Below are 26,084 nucleotides of genomic sequence, written 5' to 3' on the forward strand. Positions count from 1 at the left end.
ACTTTCTCAAATGCAACATTCTTTGATTTGCAGAAAATAAGGAGGTTGTTACGTCTGTTACACATTATCGATTTAATACCAATTAAAAAGAAAAATGAGCGAAAGACAATGTATAATCTATAAGTTATTCAGCAACTTAAATGGTAAGGTATAAGCCGCTGGATGTTGATAGTTACAGTCTGATGCGAGACACATTTCTCTCTCAAGGGCGATAACTCCTCTTCTTCCATTTGGATTATCCCCCTCTTCATCAGAAAGTTGACACTTTTTCATTGAAATTGATTATTTTTCTTTTTACAAAGGAGTCACCACTTATCAAGTCCGGGGGCCACTCGAGGATAAGGGTTAGTGTACAGTAGTTAATAGGAAAATGTTATAGTAATCGTTCATAGTGGAAACTTGGTAAATTGGATTTCATAAGGGGACGGCTCATCAAGAACTTCACATTAGAATTGAAGGCGACCACATTGTAGTCAGTTGGAAAGTAGGAAAACGGAACAGCTCCACAGGCGTGCAGTTCGTAGAAAAAAAGCTTTGTTCATGGAATCTATCTTTAGATAAAGAGTGGAGGAAATTATTGATAGTGGTTTCAGATAGATGAGCACTTTTTCATGAAAGTAAAGCCAGAGGGAATCATAGATTGGTGCTCAGACGTGCAATAGAGAAAGAATGCTTCTTTTGCTTGTGCCATACGTAAATGGTTTTACGTCTGGTTGTACACGTTATCAGTTTAATACCAACTAAAAATGAGCACAAGACAATATATAATCGTTGACAGATTCTTCCATCAACTAACAGAGTAAATGGAAAGGGAGGAGTCGCCGGATGCATGATGATTTAAGTCTGATGCGAGACACATTTATTCACTTCTGAAAACTGTCATGGCAGGTCCTTTTTCTCAATGGTAATAAATCTCTTTGATTAAAGGGAAATAACTCTTATTTTCAGGTTGTACCCAACCGAGGATCCAGATAATTTCATTCTATCTGTGGTGTATCCACGAATGGAGGAATTCTGAAGAATCCATGATCCCCCCCCCCCCCCAATCTCTGACAGATATCTTGATGCTCTGGTCTCATTTTCAACAAAATTTATCTTGTTCTCATGGGAGGTAGATAACTCCCATCCTCTCTTTTTCATCAGTTTCTTTTTTTACTATTTATGTACAACAAATCAAGACACAACAAGTCACAACTGATCCTGCTGATTCTCTATTCATGTGATAGATAGGCACTTCCTTTGAACAACTTGAGATTTCAGACAGACATATGCACGGACTTGGAGTCTATATTCGAAATACCCTCCCCTTGACTAAAGAAACAAAACCAGAATCAGACAACCAGGCCTTTATGTGCTTTAGACTTAACATGAACCATAACATTAGCTACTTATATTTTGTTTACCTCTCTCCCTCGACCCAGGACTGTACCTTAATCAAGTTTCTGACAGCATAGATATAGCACTCTCCCTCGATACTAGTGCACAAGTACTTCAGTGTCCACCACAGTAATTGGCTTGGATTCTCTACTTACACGGACACAGCTGCTAGCATAACACATAGCTTCTTTATATCTCATTTCCTATCACACGCAGTTAAATTTCCGACACGTTTCCCAGATCAGCAAGATCAACTTGCCTCGTTTCTAGATCTATTTTTGACCACAGTTCCTGATGATTGTGTAACGAATGGGCATAGCCTATTCAGGAATGCTGATCATGCTGTGATAATGGTAGAAATCGCCCTAAATTCTCTACCCAAAACTGAAGAGCCATTGCTCAAAACAACAAGGTATTATAAAAAGGCTGACTGGGAAGCCATCAGGGATCTCATCAGTGATGACCCACAGGGAAATATCTTTTTTCTCTTGCTGAACAGTGCATAAATGAGACAACTGAATGGTTCAAAACAGCAATTGAATCACATGTTCCCACACGGAAATTCTATAGAAAACTCCACTCTCCCCAATGGTTTACTACTACTTGTGCAGCTGCCATTGCTCAAAGGCAGCATGCATACTGCAGATTTAACCGACATAAGTCCAGTACAAACAGACAAAAGTTTATAGAAGCTAGAAGTAATTGTAAGAAAGAAATAGCCACAGCTAAGAGAGAATACACCGAAACCACCAGAAATGCATCGAAGCACAGAAATTAGGAACTCATGGTTTCTGGAAAATCTAAAATAGTGTAGTAAATAATGGGCAATCAACAATTCTCCCACTATCCAACAATCATGAGGTTTGCATGACAATTGAGAAGGCTAAAATGCTTATAAGTTGGTTTGCCTCAAACTCCACTTTGGACCTAGCAAACTATTCCCTCCCTGACTTTCCTTTGTGGACAGACACCACACTAGATAATCTGAAAATCACCCCTTCTCAGGTGCATGATATCATAAAAAACCTTGACACATCAAAAGCATGTGAACCTGATCTCCTCCCTGCTGTGCTATTAAGAAAATGTTCCACTGAGTTTACTCCAGTCCTCTTCAAACTTTCCAACAAATACCTTACAAATGTTGCTTTCCTGGCTGCTGGAAAACTGCTTCTGTGGTACCAGTTTTCAAGAATTCTGGTGAAAGAACTGACTTGTTAAAGTATTGCCCTATTAGCCTCCTGTTGCTTTTCAGTACAATATTTGAGTCTATAATTAACCATTTTAGTCCATCACCTTACAGCTGCTAAACTTCTGACCAACCAACAATATGGATTTAGGAAAAACCGGTCTACAGTAGATATCTCAACTGTAATCTCTGAACGTATATACCATGCAATGGACAAATCAGGTGAGGGTAGAGCAGTAGCCCTAGATATATCTAAGGCTTTTGTCAGGGTATGGCACGATAGTCTTAGGAAAATCAGATCACACAGTATCACAAGATGAATACTTAACATAATTAAATCCTTCTTAAATAAGAGAAGAATCCGTGTTGCCTCAATGGACAAGCATCTAAACAATGATATAAATGTGGGAGTATCTCAGGGGTCTATCTTTGAGCCTTTATTATTTCTAATATTCATAAATTACCCCCCCTGATGAAATTATCTCTGAAATGGGTATATTTGCTGATGACACCATGCTCTATAACAGGCCGTAGGGGACAACAAATGAACACCTATCTAAGGAAATGGTGGAAACACTAGAGGAAGACCTTCAAGCTGTAGTGGAATGGGGACAAAAATGGACGGTAACATTCAATGATGTCAAGACTAAGCTTCTTTCCTTTAATAAATACAAGAAACCTGCTCAACCATCAATAGCAATGGCTAAAAATCCATTACCTGAAAGTACTTCTTTCAAACTCCTCAGCTTGAGTTGGAAGAGATGCATTGAAAACATTGTGAGGGTCACTGTAAGGAAGGTGGGCTCTTTCTACCGTGTTAGAAAGTTACTTACACCTGAAAGTGTCCTGTGCTTCTATAAGGCCACCATTCGTCCATGTACGGAGTATTGTCACATTTGGGCTGGTGCATCAGCAAGAGACTAGTAGTAAGTCTCTTGCTCCTGGACAGAGTTTAAGAGTCGCCAACCTGATAGGTCCCGAACTGTCATCTAAACTTCGGCCTCTGTCCCATCGACAAAATGTTGCATCCCTCTGCCTGTTGTACAAGTATTTTAATTGTGGATTCTCTAACAAACTACAAGCCCTTGTGCTCTCTTGATGTAAATGCCCCTGACAAGCAGCAAAATCCCACCCCTACACAGATCCCTAGATGTAAACAGTTCAAGTGTAATGTTAAGACATCTTGCTTCTCTATTCCCTACATAGTATCCCTGAAACCTATGTCCCCGATAGTAGCCCCCTACATCAAAGTGGCACTGTGCCTTGTTTGGGGTGAAAAAAAAAGTTAGTGCCAATAACAAAAAGCAACCGATTTTAATTTAGACGAACTGACAATTTTTTTTTTTTTTTTTTTTTTTTTTTTACTAAAAATCTTTGTAAAAATTAACAATTTTTGTTTATTTTTTATTTATTTATTTTTTTCAGACTTAGATTTTGGTGAATTAAATAATTTGTTAATATATAATGTCCTTTTGTTTTAGTAAACATTTTGTTTAAGTACACAAAAAACATTTAAAAAATCATTTACAATTAAAAAAAAAAAAGACAAAAAAAGTTTCTTTTAACTTAAGGGCACTTTTATTTTATTTATTTTTTTTTTTTAATATTTTCCCCAGAGTCTGGAAAAAAAAAAAATTGTTTATTTTTTTAAAGATTTTTGGGGAAAATAAAAATTAGGAGTGGTTGTTGTTTTGTCATACATTTATTGTGCCTAAATAGTAAATCCATTTTTTATATGTTGTCAGCCATCTTGAATTGTCTATTCTCAACTAATACATTTTTTTTTTTTTCTAAATTTCTAGGAACGCTCAAATGCAATGGAAACCAATCATCAATTGTCTTGAAGTTGAGCATCTTCCTGATTCCAAGTGCTAATGATGCTGAGTGCCTTTTGTGCAAGGAATTTCCACTTTGTCAATTGTCAGACAAACTTTGGCTAGAAAAAAAAACACAAAAAAAAACACCAAAAAAGTAAAGAAGCTAAAATTTAAAAGATTTTCACAAATCTCTTTATCACTGCTGCCTAAAACAAAAGATGGCTTTCAAAATTTTCTTTTTTTATGAAATGATTCCAATTAGTTAATTTTGTTTGAATGTAAAATTATTTAATTCTAAGTTTTTAAAAAAATTTGATTCTAATTTTTTTGTAATTAGTTTTTATGAAAAATAAAATTAAAGAAAGCTTCATGTAAACTAATATATATAGATAGATAGATGTGTGTGTGTGTATATATAATTGTGTTAGGTTTGTGGGAAAGAACGCCAGCAAAGTGCTCAGTTATAAAGAAAATATTTATATTTGCGTTACAGAAGAGCTGGTACCGTCAGTTTTACATCCAAACATAGGAGATCAATATCCAATCATCTATGTAAGACTCTCTTCAGCCTTTGTTCATATCTGTCTCACACATTGCATGGAACTGTGTGATATTTACAGTCCTTGATCGTATTTTTATTTTTGTGATCCCCTTTGTTTCAATCATTATTATTTTTTTTTTTTATATTTACTAATTTTTTGGAGAGGGGAGGGGGCGTTACATGAATGGTTGAATGGGGAAGATTTATTTCTAAATTTGTTTAATTGATAAATTTAGTTAGGGTCTTGACAGCCACGCTAACTAAATATATCAAATAAAGAAATAATTTTTCCAATTCAACTGCATGTATATCAGCAAAATTCTAATTAAAAAAAAAAAAAAAAAATGAATAAAATAAGATTGGGGACGACCATTATTTCCGGGGAGATGGATATAAATAGAGGCTGAAGAGTCTGACATAGCTGATCAGATATTGGTCCCCTTGGTTTTGGATTTGAAATCGACGGTACCAATGTTTTTTTTCTGATCTCCTGTAACACAACTATAAAAAAAAAAAAAAAAGCAATGATAAAAAATTCTATGGAAAATTGATGTGGGTACAAAAACATGTTCTCGTTATTTTTATGAAATTCTAAAAAAGGAAATGTTTTTGGTGCGAAAGTATTTTAAATATATTAATCTTTATCTCATATTATAATAAATGAACCTGAAAAAAAAATATCTTTAATAAAGCAAGCCTATCATGATAATAGAATCTTTACTCGGTTAAGAGAAGCAATTCATTAATAAAATAAAATAAGAGATAAAAGGTCACATCGAACTTTATTGTATCATCAAATTAATAATGGAAAAAATGAGAGTAAAAAAAAATTTCTTTATATCATAGCATTTCGGAACTAAATGCTTCTTGTCAGAAGAGAAAAGCCAGCATTATATACAAATAAAAACTGACTTAAGAACATTTAGATTAGAAATTAAAGTTTTATATACTAGCGTCCTACCACAGAAATTGAACTTCAATCGACAATTTCAATTGGTTTAAATTAAATGTAAAATAATAGAAAAAGAAAAAAAAGGAAAAATACTAAAATAAATAAAGCAATAAAAGCAGGGGGGGGGTTGCAAGGGAATAAAAATCAAAAACAAAAAATATTGTTTCTGTTGGTTGTTAATAAAAATTATAATGTAGAATTAATTGAACAATTTTTCTGGAACCGAATCAAGAAAGCAAACTTTGCACACACAATGGTCTTCGGATCCTTTCAGATAGAGCTGTATAACTAGAATTATAAGAAAAACAGTACATTATAGTCTTGGAAGTTTTAACCTCTAAAACTACAAAAAAAAAAAAAAAAAAATTTATCATTCGTTAGAAAACCATTTAGTCAGTGAGTCATTCAATCACCTGTGTGTGTGTGTGTGTGTATATATATATATATATATATATATATATATATATATATATATATATATACACACACACACACCAAGTTAAAGGTATTCAGGAGAGAAAACTCGTGAATTTAACAAGGTTATTAAGAATGCTCAATAAAACAGAGCAAAATATATTTATATTGATATAGACAAATTTACATGTCACGATACTGGACATGCTAATGTTTTGAACAAGTGGTCAGTCAAGACCACAAGTCCTTGTTAGGTGACTTAATGAAGTTTGTCTTCCACTGAAGGAGTCTGGTTCTTAAAATATATGTATACTAGCAGTTCCACCCGGCTTTGCTTGGGCTCTATGTACTGTTCATAATTTTATGTCCATAGCCCTTGAACCCCTGGAGGGACATAGGCCATCCCCAACTTTTGTAGATGTTTTTGTAGCAAGGAGTTCTTTTTTTCGAGGTGAGGGTGCTGGCCCCATGCCCAACCTTTCCAGAAGGTACATACAGCACCTAGCCTTCCCAAATGGTCACCCATCTGGTACTGGCCAGGCTCAATGTTGCTTAACTTCGGTGATCTGGCGAGAACCGGTGTGTCAATGTGATTGTGCCGTACATAACTTTATGTGCATATGTATATATTAAAAAGTGTGAATATGTACAGTAATTCCTTTCTATATAATAGGCTTCCTTAACTACCATAGAGAAAAGTTTATAGAGACTGCAGACGTCAAATCTTTTTTGAACTTTGACCCCTTAATGTTTATTGTTTTGGGCTCAAATCAAATTTAAATGTTTGACCCATGTCCAAGAACCTACATCTAAAATTTCAAGTATTTAGACCCAAAATTTGCAGAGGAATTTGATAGTCTGCAAAGGTCAACTCTGTAAACTTTGACCTCTCGCATGCCAAATTTTCGCCCAAAAACTGATTAAAAAGCTTGCTGCATGTGTGAATATCCTTTGTTAAATTTCAAATGTTTAGACCCAAAATTGGCTGAATAGTTTGCTAGAGACTGCAAAGGTGAAATCTTTTGAACTTTAACGTCTTGAAAGCCAAATTTCCAGCAGAAAAACGATTAAAAAGCTATACTAACATGAAAAAGTTTAAATGTAATGTGAACAGACATCTTACTATGTCTGAATACACTTTATGTAAAATGTCTAATTTTTAGACGAAAAATTGGCTGAGTAATTTGATAGACTATGCAGAGGTCAATTTTTAAAAACTTTGACCCCTTAACATTTGTTTTGGGCTCAAATCAAATTATAAAGTTAGATCCATGTCCAAGTAACCTATATCTAAAATTGCACGTGTTTAGACCCAAAATTGTCAGAGGAGTTTGGTAGAGTTCTCAAAGGTCAAATTGTTGAACTTTGACCCCTTAACAGTCAAATTTCTGTCCAAAAACCGATTACAAAGATTTTCCCAAATCTTAATACTCCTTATGGCAAATCTAGAGTCTGTAGACCGAAAATTGAGTTATCTGGTAGGGATGTGCACACACACACACACATTTTCACTTATATATATAGAAATAAAATAAAAAAAAATAAAAGGCAATTGCAACTTCTCTCTCAATGTTTGGATTTTGTAATCATGCCTATAAGCATTTTCTTTTCTTTTAATGGATTGTTAGGTGCTTTTTCTTCTGATGAATTGTCTGTAGGTAAAATATTTACTTTAATGTTAATATTTTTTAAAAAACATTATGCTATCAGAATTAAGCTTCTTTCATTTAACAACTAAAAAAAAAAAAACCTTTCCCAACCAACAATTGCCATCACTTCACCTAAAGCTCATCTTTCAAACTCCTTGGTCTAACATTCACAGGCAATATGTATTGGAAGAAGGTAGGCTCCCTTTATCATGCTAGAAAATTAATTTCACCAGAGAGCATCTTATATCTTTACAAAACCACAATTCGTTCATATGTGAGTCTCAAATCCAATAGGTCTTGCATTGTCGGCCAAGCTCCAACTTCTATTCATCTCTCTGCCTGTTTTACAAGTACTTGAATCGAATGCATTCTGAACTTGTGCCCTCTTGCTGCACAAACCCCTATCTTGACAAGCAACCAAATTTCAGCTCTACACTGTTGTGGTCCCTAAATGCTGGCAAGCCTTCTACTTAAATAGTTTCTTCCCTCGGATGGTTGAACTTTGCAATTTCGTCCCTGTTTCCTGATTCCCAGACTATACTAACATGAAAAAGTTTAAATGTAATGTGAACAGACATCTTACTATTCAACTCTCCACAGTTCCCAGTTAAACATGATCCCAAATAGTGGCCCCTTACATTCCAAGTGGCAATATGCCTTGTTTGAGGGTGAAAAAGAATCTGTATGTGTGTGTGTGTATATATATATTCATATATATATATATATATATATATGAATGGAAATGTATAAAAAGGAATACGAAAAGTATAAAAGCTTATAACTTTTCTTTATTCGTTTTCAATTGGTGACGTGCAGGAATACAAAATAATATGAAAAAAAATCAAAAAACTTTTTACAAGTACATAATTTTCGACCGATCCTTCAGTATATATATAGTTTTGTTTTTTTGTGCATTGATATTCATATTAAAAACCCTTCTATTTATTTAAAAAGAAAATACAACTTTGTTATATATAGCTCGTTGAATTGCATTCATCTGCGCAAGAGTCTAGCTAATTTGCATATTCTTTTAAATTCATTTTAAGTCCCTGTTAATTTTTTTTTCTCGTGGGATGATCATCTTTACTTAACTATTACATGTAATTATATTGATGCAAATATTCTACATGATTTATACTTTTGTAATATTTGCATAAAAACGTTATAGTAAACACAACCTCTTTCTATATGTATTTATGTATGCGTATATATATTTGTTTAAAAAATTTTGCCTACCAAGCTCCTGTCAGTTTTTGGTCTACAGATATGAAACTTAATATATAGGGTATTCGAACCCATGCAAAACTTTATATTTGGGTTTTAGCTAGGGAAAATCAATGTGAAAATTAGAAAAAAAACAAAACGGAATTTTCCAGGAGAAGGTCGAACAACGGAATTACGAATATGCATGCGTAACGTAATAGTTATTGGTTCATGTTTTAATTTTTAGCCTTGCAGCTTACATGTCTTCATAACTGAGACAAAAAATAAATCATAAGCTAAACATTTTCAGTTCGATTCTTGGTGATGGCACTTTTAAGATCATTACGATATATTGGGTCCAATATAATATAATAATAAATATGAAATCTGTATTAATCAAAATATTTTATTAAATGAATATATTTTAAAATATCTTTTAAGAACCGGACTCTCAGTGGAAGACAAACTTTATTAAGTCACCTGACAAGGACTTGTGATCTTGATTGACCACTTGTCCAAAACATTTATGACTGGGCAATGCCAGGTGGCCTGCTAGTGTGTGTGTGTGTGTGTGTGTGTGTGTGTGTGTGTGTGTGTGTGTGTGTGTGTGTGTGTGTGTATATATATATCTAAAAAAGATTTTATTTCAGATGTACACATAACTATTTAAAATGCAAGTCTTTAGCATCCACAACATTTCCTTTTCAGAATTTTTTACTTTTTTTCCTTGTTTCCTTCTGTACACGTTATCCTTTTTTTTTCTTTCTTTAAACTACTCTGTACTTTCATCTAAGAATTTAATAAACAAAAAACTGACTTATACCGAATACGGACCGTGCTGAAATAATTTTGCTCGAGAATGGATCCATCTTCTAAAAATGACTTCATTTTCTTAAAATTACGATGTTAATCAGAATTAGTTCATATGTTATACGATATCATTCGATAGTTGGTAAAATTGTTTCATTTATGTATTTACATTACCCGTTCGAGGGTAGGTAAAATTATTTTAAATATGTGTTGTACATTACTCGTCCTAGGGAAGGTAAAATTATTTCATACATGCTGTAAATTACCTTTCCTAGAGAAGGTACAATTATGTTGTAGAATATATATGTTGTATAATCCCCACCCAAGGGTAGGTAAAATGTTGTATAATCCCCACCCTAGAGTAGGTAAAATATTCTTATACATAGATATCATAAATTCCTCTATTCTAAGAATAACAGGTTTGTTACAAATCAACTTCATTTTTCTCAGTTTTATACGGTCCTGAGCAACGCCGGGTAGCCCTGGTGTAGATTGCTGTCTGACAGTTTGTCATTCATAAATTCTGAGCATTTTACAAATAGATGCAACCTGATCTTATCCAAAGAAAATAAAAACACTTTTTTATTATGACCAACAAGATATTCTCATAAAATAAAAAACAAAAACAAATTCTGTATATAGAATAAAAATTTTGTTATATATATATGTGTGTGTGTGTGTGTGTGTGTGTGTGTGTAAAGGTTTTTTTTTTTTTTTTTTTTTTTTAGTTAAGATGCCGGAAGTGATCTCAGTTTAGCTAAATATGGAATGAAAGTCACAAAGCCTAAAATGAAATACAAACCCATAGGGAACCACTTAAACTTATTTTTTACATTTCTATAAATATCTTACTTTAATATTTAAAATATTCATATGAAAATATTTTATTTCAAGAGTAATTAAAACGTTCATGGTTTACATTTCTATAAAAAAAATGTTGAAATATTTAAAATATATTCATGTGGAAATAATTTTTTTAAATATTTTTCTTTTTACATTTCCATAAAGTTTTCTTTTAATATATTTTTTAATTCTTAGAATGTTTTACACAAATTTTATCACATAATTTTGATATGTATCATAAAACAAAGTATCTAAATTCAATTGAATTACAAAACCAAAGTTTTTTTTTTGTTTCACGAAAGCACAAGTGTTAAAACTAAAATAATTTTCGCAATAAATTATTTCCATATGGTTTTCTATTTCGTTTCATGTTTAGTGACTTCTGTTTAGTTCCATATTTTAACTAAACTGTGTGCACTTCTGGCGTCTTAACTTTGGGAACTGAATTTTTGGATTTAACCCCTTTTAAATGCCTTTTAATGTGAAAATCTGAACGTATGGAATCCTTTACAATGCAAATATTTTTTAATTGGAATCTAAAGTTTTCTGCTAGGAAATTTTAGTATTTTGTGAATAGAATTTACTCCTAAAAATTTGGGTTAAAATTTTAAATAATTTACATTATACCGACCTTTTCATGTTTTCATAATTCATATTGTGGTTATTTATTTGTACAATACAAATCAAGATTTAGTAAAAAGCCTCTGAATGTTGGGATTTGGCAGTTTTTATTCTGAACTTTCTGCTTCTAAAACTGATGTTATTTTCAATATATGTAAGCTGGAATGATGACTGAACTTTTTATTTATTTTTTTAAATAATAGTTTACTAAACTTTGACATTCAACATTCTTTTTCAATTAAAAAAAATAACAGCTTACTAAACTTTGACATTATTCAACATTTTGTTTTAAATTAAATAAATAAATGGAGAGAAACGCTTTAAAATTCAGTAAAAACTCTTGTACATAATTCCATTGAAAGATTCACTAAAGATTTTTAAAATTATTCATTTTTTTTTTTTTTTTTTTTTATTAAGTCACTGTAATTTATGGTATATGAGACACTCCCCCTCTTCAGTAAAGATCTTAAAACTAAAAAGATTTAGTTTATTTGAAGAAATAATGCCAGTGTAAAAGTTTTGCTGATTTAAAATTTCTTGAAAATGAAAATTTGTGGCTTTTTGAAAATCTTTATTCATAAAAATAACCTTTGCTCTTTATAATTTGTATTTGTCTGTCATCAAGCTTATAAATGCTTTGTAAATTTTTTAGGTTAGTTTTTGATGTGTCTATCTCCTCTCATGATGGTCCTGGATATGACCTAAAACTATCACCGATGGTGAGGCCCCACCTTGCGGGCCTTGGGGAGTGTGGAGCCACCCTTTAATTGCCATTGCTCCCAGGTCTACTCTGACCCAGAGTGGTAGTACCTGTTAGGGTCCCAACTATGGGTTAAATAGAATCCGACTTAAAAAAACAAATATACTCCATTAAAAATTGTCTTCAAAATAACTAGATAAATAACCTGAAAAAAGTTGATATGCCATAAAACAAACACAACCAACCAACCAACCTCTCATGATGTTAACCTAATACGATCAAAATGATTTTGTAATCCTCAAAATAAGTGATAATCTAAGCTAGGTCAAGAGAATATGCAGGATGGAGCAAGATTTCATAACCAAATTCTCAAAGATTTTTGATCAGTTGTAATTTGTGAGGACAAATATTATAATGGAAGAGTTTTTTTTTTTGCTGTTTTTTGTTTTATTTTTGGCTCAACATGGGTGAGAATATTGCAGAAAAATATGAATGATGCTTTAATAATTTGAAAGAAAAAGTTAAAAATTAATCATGGTGATATATTTAACAATAATATAAAATTTATCACAATGATTTCAAATGATTCTTATATAAACCATCAAAAACTTTTGCACCGACCTGATATCAACATATTGCAAAATATTTCAAAATGATTTCTTTATAATAAAATCTGTTTTTTAATGGTGCATAACGTTGAAATATGTCCTGAACACATGCAGCATCACGAGTGTGAACATTTTACTTTGGCCACATTGTATATCGGATATATCTGTCAACTGGTACTATCAGACTGTCTGAAGATATTGGCTTCCTGCACCAAACATTGAGGTTGTTTTCAATTCACCCTTTGCAAAATTCAAAGCCCAAAATAAAAATCAATTTTCTTCTACAAAATAACCAAATCAAACACCATGAATATTTGGAGTATGTTTCTGTATTAAACCTTTGCTAAAAATGACCGGATTTGGCATTAAATAATCCCAAAAAGGGTTGATATGCCATAAAACAAAAAACAAAACAAGTCAACCTAAGTTTGCCTTGTGTACATTTACGTCTTTTCTTGCTTTGTTCTTTAAAGGAATTGATTGAAAAATCTTAAGCATTACCTCCCTTTTTTTTGTTATCTGTTTCTAAACCTGTCTGCAATGAGTCGCCCTGTCAAGAACTAGAATTCAGAACGGCGTAGCTCTAATATTGCTTTTCTTATTAGTGATATTCCATCTCACAGTGAGAAAGGGTTAGATTTTGAGAGGAAGGAAGTGCTTTGTATCTGTTACTGCAGTATGAGATTCAGGGAATTTTTTCAAAAATTTATTTACATTTAAATTTTTAAGGAAGTGTTTTATATACCGTAAGATACAATAAAATAAACTTTTTTTTTTTTTTTTTTTGATGTTGTAAATATGGTCCATTTTTTTTTTTTTTTTTTTTTTGTAAATATCTTTTTTTCTCTTGTAAATATGGTCCTTTCTTTTTTTTCTTGCAAATATGGTCCACTTTTTTTCTTGCAAATATGGTCCACTTTTTTTCTTGCAAATATGGTCCACTTTTTTTCTTGCAAATATGGTCCATTTTTTTTTCTTGCAAATATGGTCCATTTTTTTTTTCTTGCAAATATGGTCCATTTTTTTTTCTTGCAAATATGGTCCATTTTTTTTTCTTGCAAATATGGTCCATTTTTTTTTCTTGCAAATATGGTCCATTTTTTTTTCTTGCAAATATGGTCCATTTTTTTTTCTTGCAAATATGGTCCATTTTTTTTTTCTTGCAAATATGGTCCATTTTTTTTTTCTTGCAAATATGGTCCATTTTTTTTTCTTGCAAATATGGTCCATTTTTTTTTTCTTGCAAATATGGTCCATTTTTTTTTCTTGCAAATATGGTCCATTTTTTTTTCTTGCAAATATGGTCCATTTTTTTTCTTGCAAATGTGGTCCATTTTTTTTTTCTTGCAAATATGGTCCATTATTTTATTTTTTTTGTAAATGATTTATGGAATTCTATTACTGACTGACTTTATGTGCAGTTGTTAATGTTTATGATTCTTTATTTTCTGATCATGTGATCCAATAAAGAACATCCGAGCCGAGTCACTTATTTTTAGGATCAAAAAGGATTTTGTAAAACAAGCCCCCCCCCCCCGCTCCAACACTCCTTACTTTTAAAACGAATGTGTGTTTACTATAAACCCAGATAAGTTATCATCAGCTAGTATTTATATATTCATTTTTCGCGTTGAGGTTAGAATGACTTTCATCTCTTTCCTGTTGCCATTTTGCTTGTGGCACCCGCTTTAATCAGGTCATCATATCTAAAGCAGCCTACTGCATAGCTTTGGGCCATCGACATTTCTAAAGGACATGCTTTGTGGCATTTTCTATGACTAATAGCAGGTGATGTGGACGTACTATCTCAGACGTTTTCTCCTAATAATTTTCTCCATCCAATCCTCTACATTCAATGTTATTTCGATGTTTCATTGTCAGCCGTGTCTCGTACTTATAGAAGAGTATGGGTCAAACATGAGTGTTGTATGCTCCCTTGCTGGCACATGCAGTCATTTTAAAATCAGTGTATTCAAAATTTTTCTATTATCATAAATATATTCATTAATGATCACGTGATTAATCAGAATTGGAAATCTGAAAAGGCAGAACTTTTTGGGGAAAAAATTTGTCCATATTTTCCGATGATTAAAATAACTTTTTTTTTTAAAAATTTATTTTATTTTTTTTTATTAAAATTCAATATTGCACCGATAGTACTAATGATAAAACGATCAATATTTATTGATTTTTAAACTACCAGTAAAACTAAAATCTATAGATTACCCTCTACAAGTGTGTTTGTAAAAATATATGCATATACAGGGTGGCCCACTTAAAAGTAGCCCAAAAATGTAGTAGAGAGGAGGAACGGTCTTTTGTTGTTTAAATTACCTTTTGTGTTATAAAAGATGCTGAAAGTGCTCCCTGTTGACATCTTTGCATTTCTGGGCACGTTTAACAAGGTTTGCAGGTACTGCTTGTAGACCTTCTCTGGTAATTCTCTTGATAGCATTGGTCATGTTCTCCTTTAGTTGGTCTAAATTGTGAGGATTATTTGCATAACCTTTTTGTTTTAAAGTTGCCCAAAGATAAAAATCACACAATGACAAGTCCAGGGAATGTGGTGGATATAACCCTTTGCTTATTGTTCTCTCTTTTGTAAACATGTTATGAACTCGTGTCGGTGATCTGTGAGACGCATGGCATGTAGCGCCATCTTGTTGGAAAAAGAATTGGATTTTGTCTTGTGGTGTCAGTTGGTCTTTAAGAGAAAGATTAGATAGGTCGGGCTACTTTTAAGTGGGTCACTCTGTATTACATGGATTTTTATAATAAAAAAAAAAAAAAAAAGGCAGCGTTAATAGCAAAATATTTAGAGATTTTTAACAGAATCAGAATCTGTCATTGTATCAGAATCAAATTTCTATTGAAAAAATATTGTGCCCAATATTTCTATTCAGTGGCAAAATATTTCAGTATTGTCATTTGATTAAAAAAAATATCTTGATATATTTCCTCAGCTCAGCATCCGTGACCCTAACAGCCCATGTGCATATGATCTTCTCTACTCCATTGACAAAGCTCAACAACTTGCGAGCCAGAGATTCTCCTTGATGATAGTTGCTCAGGTGTTCATCTGCTCTTCATACCAATTGGGTTGTGAAGTGCAACAAGAACGTCTTTCAATTTTCCTGATGACAAACTGCATGATTAAATGACTGAAGTTGATCGCAGATTCAGTTTTTCATGCTGGTTCAATTCAATAAAATTTGAGCTTCAATTGCAAGGGATAAAGAAAGGGTAACGCAGAACAGCCGAGCAATCTTAATTTGCCTTGAATCGCTACGTCATTGGAGTGTGTATTTCCATCTCCTGGAAATCCATTCTAAGATCCAGGAATCCTGATTGAACTGAAGGAGAGCTGGTTTCTCAATCGACCCCAGCAGTGCAACACTTTCTGTTAATACTTGCATAGATTTCTTCGTAATGCAGAAGTGAATAACAGATTCCAAGGGAAATTGTAACAAGTATTGAAGAAAATGTAGGCCAAAACAAGATTGCTGCATAATCTTCAGTGCTCAAGGAAGAAAAGTTTAAGCTTTCATAGAGCAGGTTCTGCACCATCTGAGTAGCCAGTCTTTGAACTTTGTTTGTTTCACATCCAATATGTGATATCCGAGACCTACATACTCTAAGAGTGGTCTGACAAGAAAGATATAAAGTTACCAGCATTCAGTCGATGTGATGATAGTGTGGAATGCCACAAAATCATCGGCCAGGTTTTAGAGCCGTAGGAGAATGCTTGTTGACCAGTAGATATGCACTTTGGCATTTGTGTGGAGATCCACTTCTCGGGAACTACTGGGCTGATTTTGGGTTACATTTTGTTTGATATTCATTTGATGTGCAGTTAGGGATTAATAAACTGTAGAAGCTGAAATGTAATGTGAACAGACATCTCACTGCAGTCCTCTGATACACATGATTCCAAGTGGCAATCTGCCTTGTTTGGGGGTGAAAAATGAGTACAAATTTAAACTATATTCAATTTGACAAAATACTTTTATAAAAAAACCTTCGCCCATTAAAAACAGTTATAATCTGATTTAAAATAAGTCACTTTAAATATATATATATTTTTTACATAAATATTAGTATTAGAAAAAGAAACTGATGTGATGTATCTTTGTATTTTTTTTTTTGATATTTCAAAAAAGTGATTTTGTTTCGAGAACAATTCTTTAACATGTGATAATGAGTTTCATTGACCCAACTTTTTTTTTTAACAAGTTTGAAATTGAATGAAAGAGGAATCCGGACCAAGGAAATATAAATTATCCTCTGATATAAAATTTAAAAAAAATCTTAAGTTCTTATCTAGAATTTTGTATAAATTAAAAAAAACTGTATGATGAACATACCACAGATGAAACGAAAATACCATATTCCAAAAATCACATAAATTTATCAAGTAAATAAGTATCAATTTATGCATTTAATGGGAATTTATAAGCATTACAACATAAATCTCGAGTTTAAATTGTTGAATAATTTCTCTTTATTTCTTGATTGTTTTTAAAATGGCGGTCAATCAAAATGGTGATCATTCTTTGAGTACTCATAAAATTTGATTTTCTTCAGAAATAAAACTACTGGATCAATTTATGTGAGTTTTGGAATATGGTATTTACACTTCGTCACAGGTACATATATTATACAGATTTTTTGTTTTGAATACAGGGCGGAAATTCTGGACAAGAACCAAATTGTAAATTTGGACCAATTGTTGTATGATTACTGTGTATAATAAATATACACACCTGCACTTTTTGTACAGACGTTTTTTTTTGTGTTTGTATAACAAATGTTGACACGACGATGTGTAATATATTCTTATTCAATAAAAGAAAAAGGATATTTATCTCCCCATTCGTCTTCTTACATTTTTTTTTTTTTCACGTGCATGTGTGCTGACTAATATACTCCTTAAATGTCTGCGCATCCTCCTCTTTACAGATTCTATCTTTTTCTTCTCTCCTTACATTTTTAATAAAAATTTCAAGTCTATGATGATGATGATGAACTAAAACAAAATAAACATGACACATTCTCAACTCGATCCTTAGACAGATTTTGGGACTGTGACAATACGTACACAATTAAAATAATGTAAAAAAAAAAAAAAGTCATAAGAAAGTGTAGACATTTCATCAGAAATATAATGTAGCAGTTTAAAGATATGTTATAGCTTCGAAAATTAAGAAAGAATAATTTTTCATACAATGTTTTCAGTTTTATTATTGTCAAATATCATCTTAATCTATGTTTGTGTACATCATATCTTTTGGAGAAAAAGAAAAGAAAATAACGTAATTTAAAATTTTTTAATTTTTTTTTTTTTTTTAAAATAAATATTTTCTTAATGAAACTCATATCACTCTTCACTATTCTTGATGTTATTGATATGTGAGAGTACATGTGTAATAATAATATCAGTGATAAATCAATGATAAACAGCTGTTACAATAACAAATCCATTTTCCAACGTTATTGAACTGGCTTTGCAAACTCACTCAGGAGCCCACTGGGTGACCCATCAGGTCACATTTCTTTTTAGTAAAGAAATAAAAACAAAACTTTTTATGTGGAAGACTAAGATTTATTTAATGATTTCTTATTCTCCTGAAGGAATGCAAAAAAAAAAAAGGCTGGAATAACATAGCAATGTTATAATCGTTCTTGGTATGCAGCATAGGCCTCGTCTCGGAGTCGTTTGGCTTGAGCAACTGGATCAGCATTTCGTATAATTCCTCTCCCGACAATAATAGAATCGCTACCATGCTCACAAATAGCCACACGTGGTGTCAGGTATTGCTGGCCTAGATTGTCTTGGCCTGCATGCAGTTGAACTCCTGAAAAATTTGTAAAAAAGATTTTAAAGTTGGGAAAAAATACTGAATGCAATAGAACTAAATTGGAAGTATCAGTCTATGAAAATCAGAAATCAAATAAATAAAAATAAAAAAATTTAAATCTTGCATTGTGTTAACAAAAGAAACCATTTGAATTCAAAATTTTGGTTTAACAAGCCTTCTTTGGTGATATACAATTTTTTTTTTTTTTTTTTTTTTGCATTATCAAGATTTGACATCGTTGTCAAAGATACAGTTTCTCCTGGTGTTATTGGAGGGACTGTTTTTTTTTTGTTTTTTAAAGTTGAGATAGGTGTAGTAAGAAAAATGCTGTATGAATATTGAATGCAATAAGAAATTCAAAACGCCAGAAAATGAAAAATATGAGAAAAAGATAACACGATGCGATTTTTTTTTTTTTCTTTTCTTTTCTTTTCTTTAAAAAGAAATGAAAATATTTTCAAATGTTTTCTCTTTAAGTCAAAAACAAAAAAAATCTTAGAATTTATTACGGATAGATAAGTGATAAAAAACCAACTTTGTAGAGATATTGAAGTGAGGGGAAAATTTTTTAGATGAAATCAAAGTCTGGTTCTAATAATATTTGTGTTTCAGATTTTATATAAATTTCAATTGCAAAGAGAATTTTTTTTTTTCTACAAAAATAATTTTGTGTGAAATTAGTACATAAATCATATTGCAAAGATATATATGTTGAAACTATAAAATAACTTCAAAAAGATTTTTTAAAATATTAAAAAATAAAATGTTTATGATATTCCATTTTTTAAAGGGCGCAACTTTAGTTCACACGATTAACTTAAAAAATTTCTTCATCAAATACATTTGATTGTTTTCTTTTTAATCTTGTTAGATAAAAAACACTTCCACAAAACCAACTAAAAAGTTGACATTTTCAATCTTTAAGTCTTCCAATTTCTTCAGCTTCTTTTTTCTTTCAATTTGAAACCAGTTTTTAATGGGGGCATTTTGGATTGGGCCAAAAGTAAAATTGCCTCAGTCAAAAAGGATTTCTCCTTCTCTGAGAACAAGAGATAAACGTATAATCTATTTTGATTTTAACCAAAAGGCATTAGAATTCTAAGGGGAGACTACTAACTTTTTTATCAAAGCGAACCCTAAATGAATTGTCTCCCTCTTTTTATACAATAGTATTTTCAGCAATTTATATCTTTTTCATTGAAATCACTCCTGACAAAGCATGAAACCATTTGATATAAAGCACTTAAAAAAATACTTCAAGAAGTGCAAGATAGATTCTTGACAAATCTATAAATGAACAAATTGAAATTGCTTAAAATATCTCAATACACATAGAAAGAGATTTGTGCTCTAAGAATCGTTTTAGATTTTTTAAATTCGACTCGCAGGTTTAGGATAGTTTTGCTTAAGACCATATGCGTTTGGTCAGATTTCTTTTTCAGTAAAAATGCTCTTGTTAAAACAAGATAAAGCAACAAAACGTGTTATGTTTTACATAAAATATTTTTTGCTTTTTCGTTTTACATAATATGTAAGCATCAAATATTTAAATATAAATAGGATAAATTAATTTTATATCTGAATTTTCTCCATGGCCATCAGTTTGGTGCAAACGGTTATTTTGATATATGGTGGCCTGTAAGTGATAATTATGTTGCAATAAAAAAAGATCACAAGATTGCAAAGTTTTTAACTCACCTGGCGTCATGTGAATAAACTTTGGATCCGAAGTGAGATTCTTTTGACAAATGTAACCAATGACAAAATCTTCATGTTCTTTGGCCATCTTCACAGTCTCTACAACACAAAAAAAGAAAATTTAATCAAGATAACATGTTAAAAACAAAGATCTGTTAACATCTAAATTTAACCTATGATTTTCAAATATCGAAAAGAAAAAAAAAGTAACTCACAATGACTTGCATCTGTTTTTTTCAAATTTGTATTATAAGAACTGCTATAAGACGATTGCTAAAACACATTTCCAGGTGAGTATCTAGGGATGTGTTTAAAACTACAGGCAGAGATGTTAAGATATGCATCTAGTAGAAGGAAAATTCTGATATAAAACCTGAGCTCTGCTGTCTGCTCTGTCTTGTGGCAATCATTTGGATAGACTGAGGTTAGCAGTTGCTCCAAAAATTGTGGTCCTACACCATAAACAAATTATCTGTGAATTTTGGACAATTTGCTTGAACTTCACATGGTGGGATCCAAAGGGAGAATATATATGAGTACACGAATGTAAACAGAACCAATTACGTGGAAGAAATGTAGATACAAGTATTATCGTTTCAAATTAGAATTATTTTATCAATAGAAATAATGGATATAGGTTGTAATATAACTACGTTAACTGCTGAATTAATTAAAACTAACCAGAAGTTGTTAAAAAAAAAAAAAAAAAGAACAGGATGATGGAAAAAACATAACGCCTGTACAAACATTAATGAAAATAAAAACACATTAGCGATTATTTAGGCCAGGCTAAGTAATTTTTTAACAGTAAATTCTAGCTAAATAGAATATTATTTTTAACTATCTAGGAGGTTAGACACAAGATCAGTTATGGGTTTGATGAAAGTGTTTCTGTGGAACGAACTGGACTTGAATTTGGAACATCCAGGTTTTAAGTATATGTCGTTTATCAATAACACGTAACATTATTAAGAAATAAAAAATTGGCTGGTCAGAAGCAAAGTTTGATTTGTCAGCTTAAATATTATTGTGATCTGACTTTGAAAATCTAACAAGATAATCTTCCTATAAAAATCTAACAAGATATTATTTGGACCATTCTTTTGAAGGTTTTACGTTGTTTGGGTTTTGAATACATTTTGTTATTTTGTTAATGTTTGTTGCAGCTTACAAGGATTAATCTTTATCGTAAGATGTAATTGACATTTTCTACCAGTTGGGATGTTTCATTTTTAAGCCAATAAAAATGGAATGGGCATGTCCAATGCAGAATAAATGGAGAGAAAACTGCAGAAAATGTAGTTTATAATGGAATTTCGAATAAACATCAGGTAAAAACACTATCACGTACTAACATGTCATATCAAAATTAGTATAAATTCCAAAATATATGAAAACTGATTCTGCAGAAGATATACTAGATGTATTTTTCATAAAAAAAAAACAAAAAAACATAGTAAATATTGAACCACTAGTGTCTATTTTTACAATGTCGAATTTCAAGAGAAAGCAAAATAAATCAGTTTGTCATACAACTCGTCTACATTAAAACATGATTTGTTTGATTTTTGTATTTTTCTGCAGGATCATTTTTTGTGATTTTTGAAATTGATACAAATTTGGACATGACTCGCAAGTATGTAATAATTTTTTTCACTTGAAATGCGTTTAAAATTCCATTATTCTGTACAAGCACTGAGAATGCAAGATAAATCAATTCATATTTTTTTTACCTTTAGTGTAATCACCTGTCGCTAGAGTTCCAGCTGAACTCATCTCAGCCACCAACAAACAGGCTCGGTTTTTTGCTAGACCAACCTGAAAATGGAAACAAATAAATAAAATAATCAATGTCGAACTCTCCAACAAAGGAGTCCTGAAAATAATCCTTTCATTCAATGTTGCATCCCATTTTAATCTGTCTATTTGCATTCCTACAAAATTCGACACAGTGAGTATTCAGCACTACAAAAAGGACCATTCTGAATAGGAGAAAAATAAAAATTGCCTCCTCCTCTGACAAAACAGATACAACACTTTGAAATATTCATTTGCACAAAATATAAAAATACATAATGAATATATTAGGCACAAGGCCATTCAAAAGTGTGAGGATAATCTTTGGTCTCAAATAGTTAAAATTGTCTATCCTACTCTTAACTAGAAATATCTCAGCTACTACAATACCACATTCACTTCAGGGGATGTCCTATGGAAGATAAACCCACATTTGAAAAGGTTTTATTGATTTACAGTAAAAACGGAATTACATAAAATCGATGCAGAATCCATGGTTTTTACGGTCAGAATTTTTTTTTTTTTTTTTTGTGCAATAAATTTTTTGATCATGAAACCCACACGTGACGAAATCAGTGTGCAACTGATGCAGAAACAAACTTCTCACTTGCTTGTTGAATCATGCATAGAAGGTCAGTTTAACTGACAAGCTATAGGAGTAAGAAATGTTTTTTTGAAAGGTGAATAGAGGATGAAGTTTTTCTTACACCTGGAAACACACAATGTCAGTCATCAAAATCCACAAAAAGAGATCAGGAGAAAATAAATTACATTCTTCCCCACAAGCACCACCAAAAAGGGCTTGTTATCTCCCATCAAAACAGGTGATCCCTATAAAGTTTCTAATACCTATCCCCCATCATCATCAAAAATGGTGATCCTGAAAGCCTTATTAGCGCAACACACATTAATAAAAAGTGTATTACCTCCTAAGGAAAAAGGTGATCCTGAAAGCCTCTTTACTGCTCACTAAGAAGTCATGAAAATCAACAACAATCGAAAGACAATCATTAAAGTACAGATTCGTAAAATATCACACTGATCATGACACTGCATCATATCGCATCACAAAAAATTATTCATACAGGCCTTCTAAATGTGTACAATTGTCGATGAAAGTAAATAAACTGAATCCAGCAGATATTCTTTTCTATTGTAAATTAATATTCTGGAGTTGGCTTTTATAGGGCAAATAGATCTTGCCCCACTCGAGTATCCAGTTTTCGAACTCTCTCCAGATGGATATTGCATATCACAGATGAAGCAGAGGCGTGGTCACGATGCTCTAACAGTTGTCTGGCAAAGGAGTACAAAGTGCAAGAAATATTTTAGAAACAAGTTTACAGAATGTTGATTGAGAAATAGAATGCTTCTTGCTTTGTTTGCAGTTTGAAGTAATTTTTTTAGATAGCTTTAAGAACGTGTCGACTAGAAGTTCAAGATCTTTTGTCTCATTCGACTCCTTGAGCAGAGCCATGTTACTACTGGGTTTTTTATTGCTGCATCACTTATTCCTTTTTTGTTTGTACTTTTTTTTATTGTTCATACTTTTTCGTGCAAGGATAACAAAACATGTCGCACCAATACAATAACTATACAACTGTAAGGCAAAATACAGAAATACAAACCTCTTTTAGTCCCTCAATTACTCCAGGACCAGGAATAGGATGCGCATTCACTAAATGAGCCCATTCACAAATATGGTAGACACCCTCAGCATATTGATTCTTTACCGTAGAACCAATGTCAGAAAATTTCCTGGCAGAAAAAAGTGGAAGCACAGATAAATACAAATGCATGATGGGAGAAATGCAAAGAAAATGTGGAATATTTAAAGCAAAGAAAAAAAAAAAAGATTTAAAAAAAAATTTCTTTTGACTTAGAATAAATAAATTTGTTAACTTATAAAAAAACAAATACTTATGTCTTTCATTGTGGAGGAAGAACTAACCGAGCATGCGGGATCCCCCTCCACAAGTGAAAAATTTACTTTCACCATAACAAATGTTTGTGTAAAATTTAAAAAAAAATTCAAGTAGTTATTGAGAAAAGTGCGAACAAACAGAAGGAACAAACAATAGTGAATTACTAAACGACTGTCTACTTTGTCATTCAATGATTTGGAATTATTTTAAGTTAAAATTTACATTCTTTGACCGACTTTTATTTGGCAAACCAAAATATTGTTGTTTTTCCCATTGTGGATTAGTCTAAACAGCATTTTGTTTTGACTTTTGAATTTCACTTTGGCTACATTTGTAAAGTATATGAATAATATTGGACACCTTTGTGGTAAAGGGACACAATTCTTGACAACATCGGAAATAAGATGATGCAATTTCAGAAAAATGTATTTATTTCCATTCTATTTTTAATATCTAAAAAATATTTTAATAGTATTTTGATTAATATTTAAAAAGTATTATTTTTAATATTTCAACACAAATTTTTACTGGACATAAAGAACACGATTTTCAAGAAATTTTCCATATGAAACTTACTTAACTTCACGGCACCACTATTCATGAATATCTTCATCTTACTACAAAAATACTAAGAGTGCAAAAATGTTTATCATTTACGGATCATCAAATTTCTGATTTTACTACTTACATTTCCAAAATATTATTTTTTCAAGTTGAGGGTGCAATATGGCGGTAAATTAAAAACATGCTAAATGTCTGTAGAAATGGATACTGGTTGTAGAAAGAAGGCTTAGATTCAGATGCAGAATGCCTGTTGATGTCCTATGTTCATTAAGAGGGTTAGAGTTAAATGGATGAAGAAATTGAACAGATTTTTTTATCAAGAGATCCAGCCCAATCCACCGTCACTGGACGACTTACCTGTCTTCAAATATCACAAAATTGTGCTTCTCTGACAACTGCTTTAACTTAGTTGCGAAATCCTGGCTGAAATCTTTGATGATATCAACGTGCGTCTTCACGGCACAGACGAACGGAGAAACTTTTTCAATAATCTGAAAGGAGGAAAAGCAATTATTTTATTAAAATTTTTTAGTGAAATGGGACAAATGATTCCGTGTTTGAAACTTGCCGGATCTTCTTCAGAACAATTTTCAATATGGATGTTGGCAACCTTCAAGTCCGATTACTCAATTCTAAAAAGGAATCGGAAAATCAATGCCAGCAAAAAAAAAAAAAAAAAAAAAAAAAAAAGTTTCAAAAGGAAAAAACTAAACATTTATTGATCCATAAGAAAAGAACCATCAGCACATTTTAAAACAATTTTTCTCACACAAAGTGATTTCAATTCTGCTAGCCGACCATGATGTGGAATAAATCTATTCCTGAACTTTGTCACTTTACTGTATGAATGTATGCCTGTCATATAATAGAGCATCCCTCACCCCAACAATCGGATTGACAGGGAAGATTAAATAGGAAATAGATGACAATATGAAAGCAACAGATCCACTGTACAATACAGACCAAGAGTTAGCCAGAGAGAAGGCGTCAAGCAAGAGAATTTGGAAGAAAGTATAGAGTTTTGGATGAAAGTGACCTGAAGAACAAGCATATGCAGTCAATTCCAGTAATCAGTCAAGAAAAAAAAACAGAAAAAATAAAAAAAATAAATAATCCAGACATTTAGGATTTCAAGTGTGAGGAAAACGGATTGTCTGAAAAGATGAGCTTAAGGAGAATGACAAGACAGAGGTCTTGAGGTGGATCAATGTGAGATCTTAGAGCGAGTCTTAGCAGATATGCTGACATCTTGAACTTGAGAGATGAGAGACCTAGCTAAGAAGTAGGGACACTAATGACGGAACTGTAATGCCCTCCCATCCCTTTTAAAAAGTGTTGTATACAGTCTCTCTCTCACATATATATATATATATATCAGGTTGGTGCAAAAATAATGTTTTTTGACATGTATATATCTAATAAAACGACATTATTTTTGCACCAACTTAATATATACATGAGGGTCATTCCAAAAGTAAAGCCTCCTATTTTTTTTTATTCAAAAACTAAAACATTAAAGAG

The 26,084-nt window shown here is 31.8% G+C and overlaps 2 protein-coding genes across 11 annotated transcripts in view; one reads left to right on the plus strand and one right to left on the minus strand.

The window, feature by feature from the left end:
- The window catches only part of LOC145292888 (DNA damage-regulated autophagy modulator protein 2-like), a 541,025-nt gene extending 536,275 nt beyond the window's left edge, over positions 1 to 4,750 (plus strand). For all 9 annotated transcript variants that reach the window (XM_080139018.1, XM_080139015.1, XM_080139021.1 and 6 more), the window contains one exon: positions 4,366 to 4,750. In XM_080139018.1, the coding sequence (XP_079995144.1) occupies positions 4,366 to 4,407 (42 nt within the window). In that variant the 3' untranslated portion in view covers positions 4,408 to 4,750. The remainder of the gene's footprint in view (positions 1 to 4,365) is intronic.
- A 13,551-nt stretch (positions 4,751 to 18,301) lies between these two features.
- LOC145292887 (uridine 5'-monophosphate synthase-like) overlaps positions 18,302 to 26,084 on the minus strand; it is a 49,937-nt gene continuing 42,154 nt past the window's right edge. For both annotated transcript variants that reach the window (XM_080139014.1, XM_080139013.1), the window contains exons 7-11: positions 24,921 to 25,054; positions 23,703 to 23,832; positions 22,011 to 22,095; positions 20,278 to 20,376; positions 18,302 to 18,576 (exon numbers count right to left, since the gene is read on the minus strand). In XM_080139014.1, coding sequence (XP_079995140.1) covers positions 18,392 to 18,576; positions 20,278 to 20,376; positions 22,011 to 22,095; positions 23,703 to 23,832; positions 24,921 to 25,054 — 633 coding nt within the window. In that variant the 3' untranslated portion in view covers positions 18,302 to 18,391. The remainder of the gene's footprint in view (positions 18,577 to 20,277; positions 20,377 to 22,010; positions 22,096 to 23,702; positions 23,833 to 24,920; positions 25,055 to 26,084) is intronic.

Source organism: Euprymna scolopes, chromosome 14 (assembly GCF_053919585.1).
Source record: "Euprymna scolopes isolate OS-2025 chromosome 14, ASM5391958v1, whole genome shotgun sequence".
Taxonomy (NCBI): Eukaryota; Metazoa; Mollusca; class Cephalopoda; order Sepiida; family Sepiolidae; genus Euprymna; species Euprymna scolopes.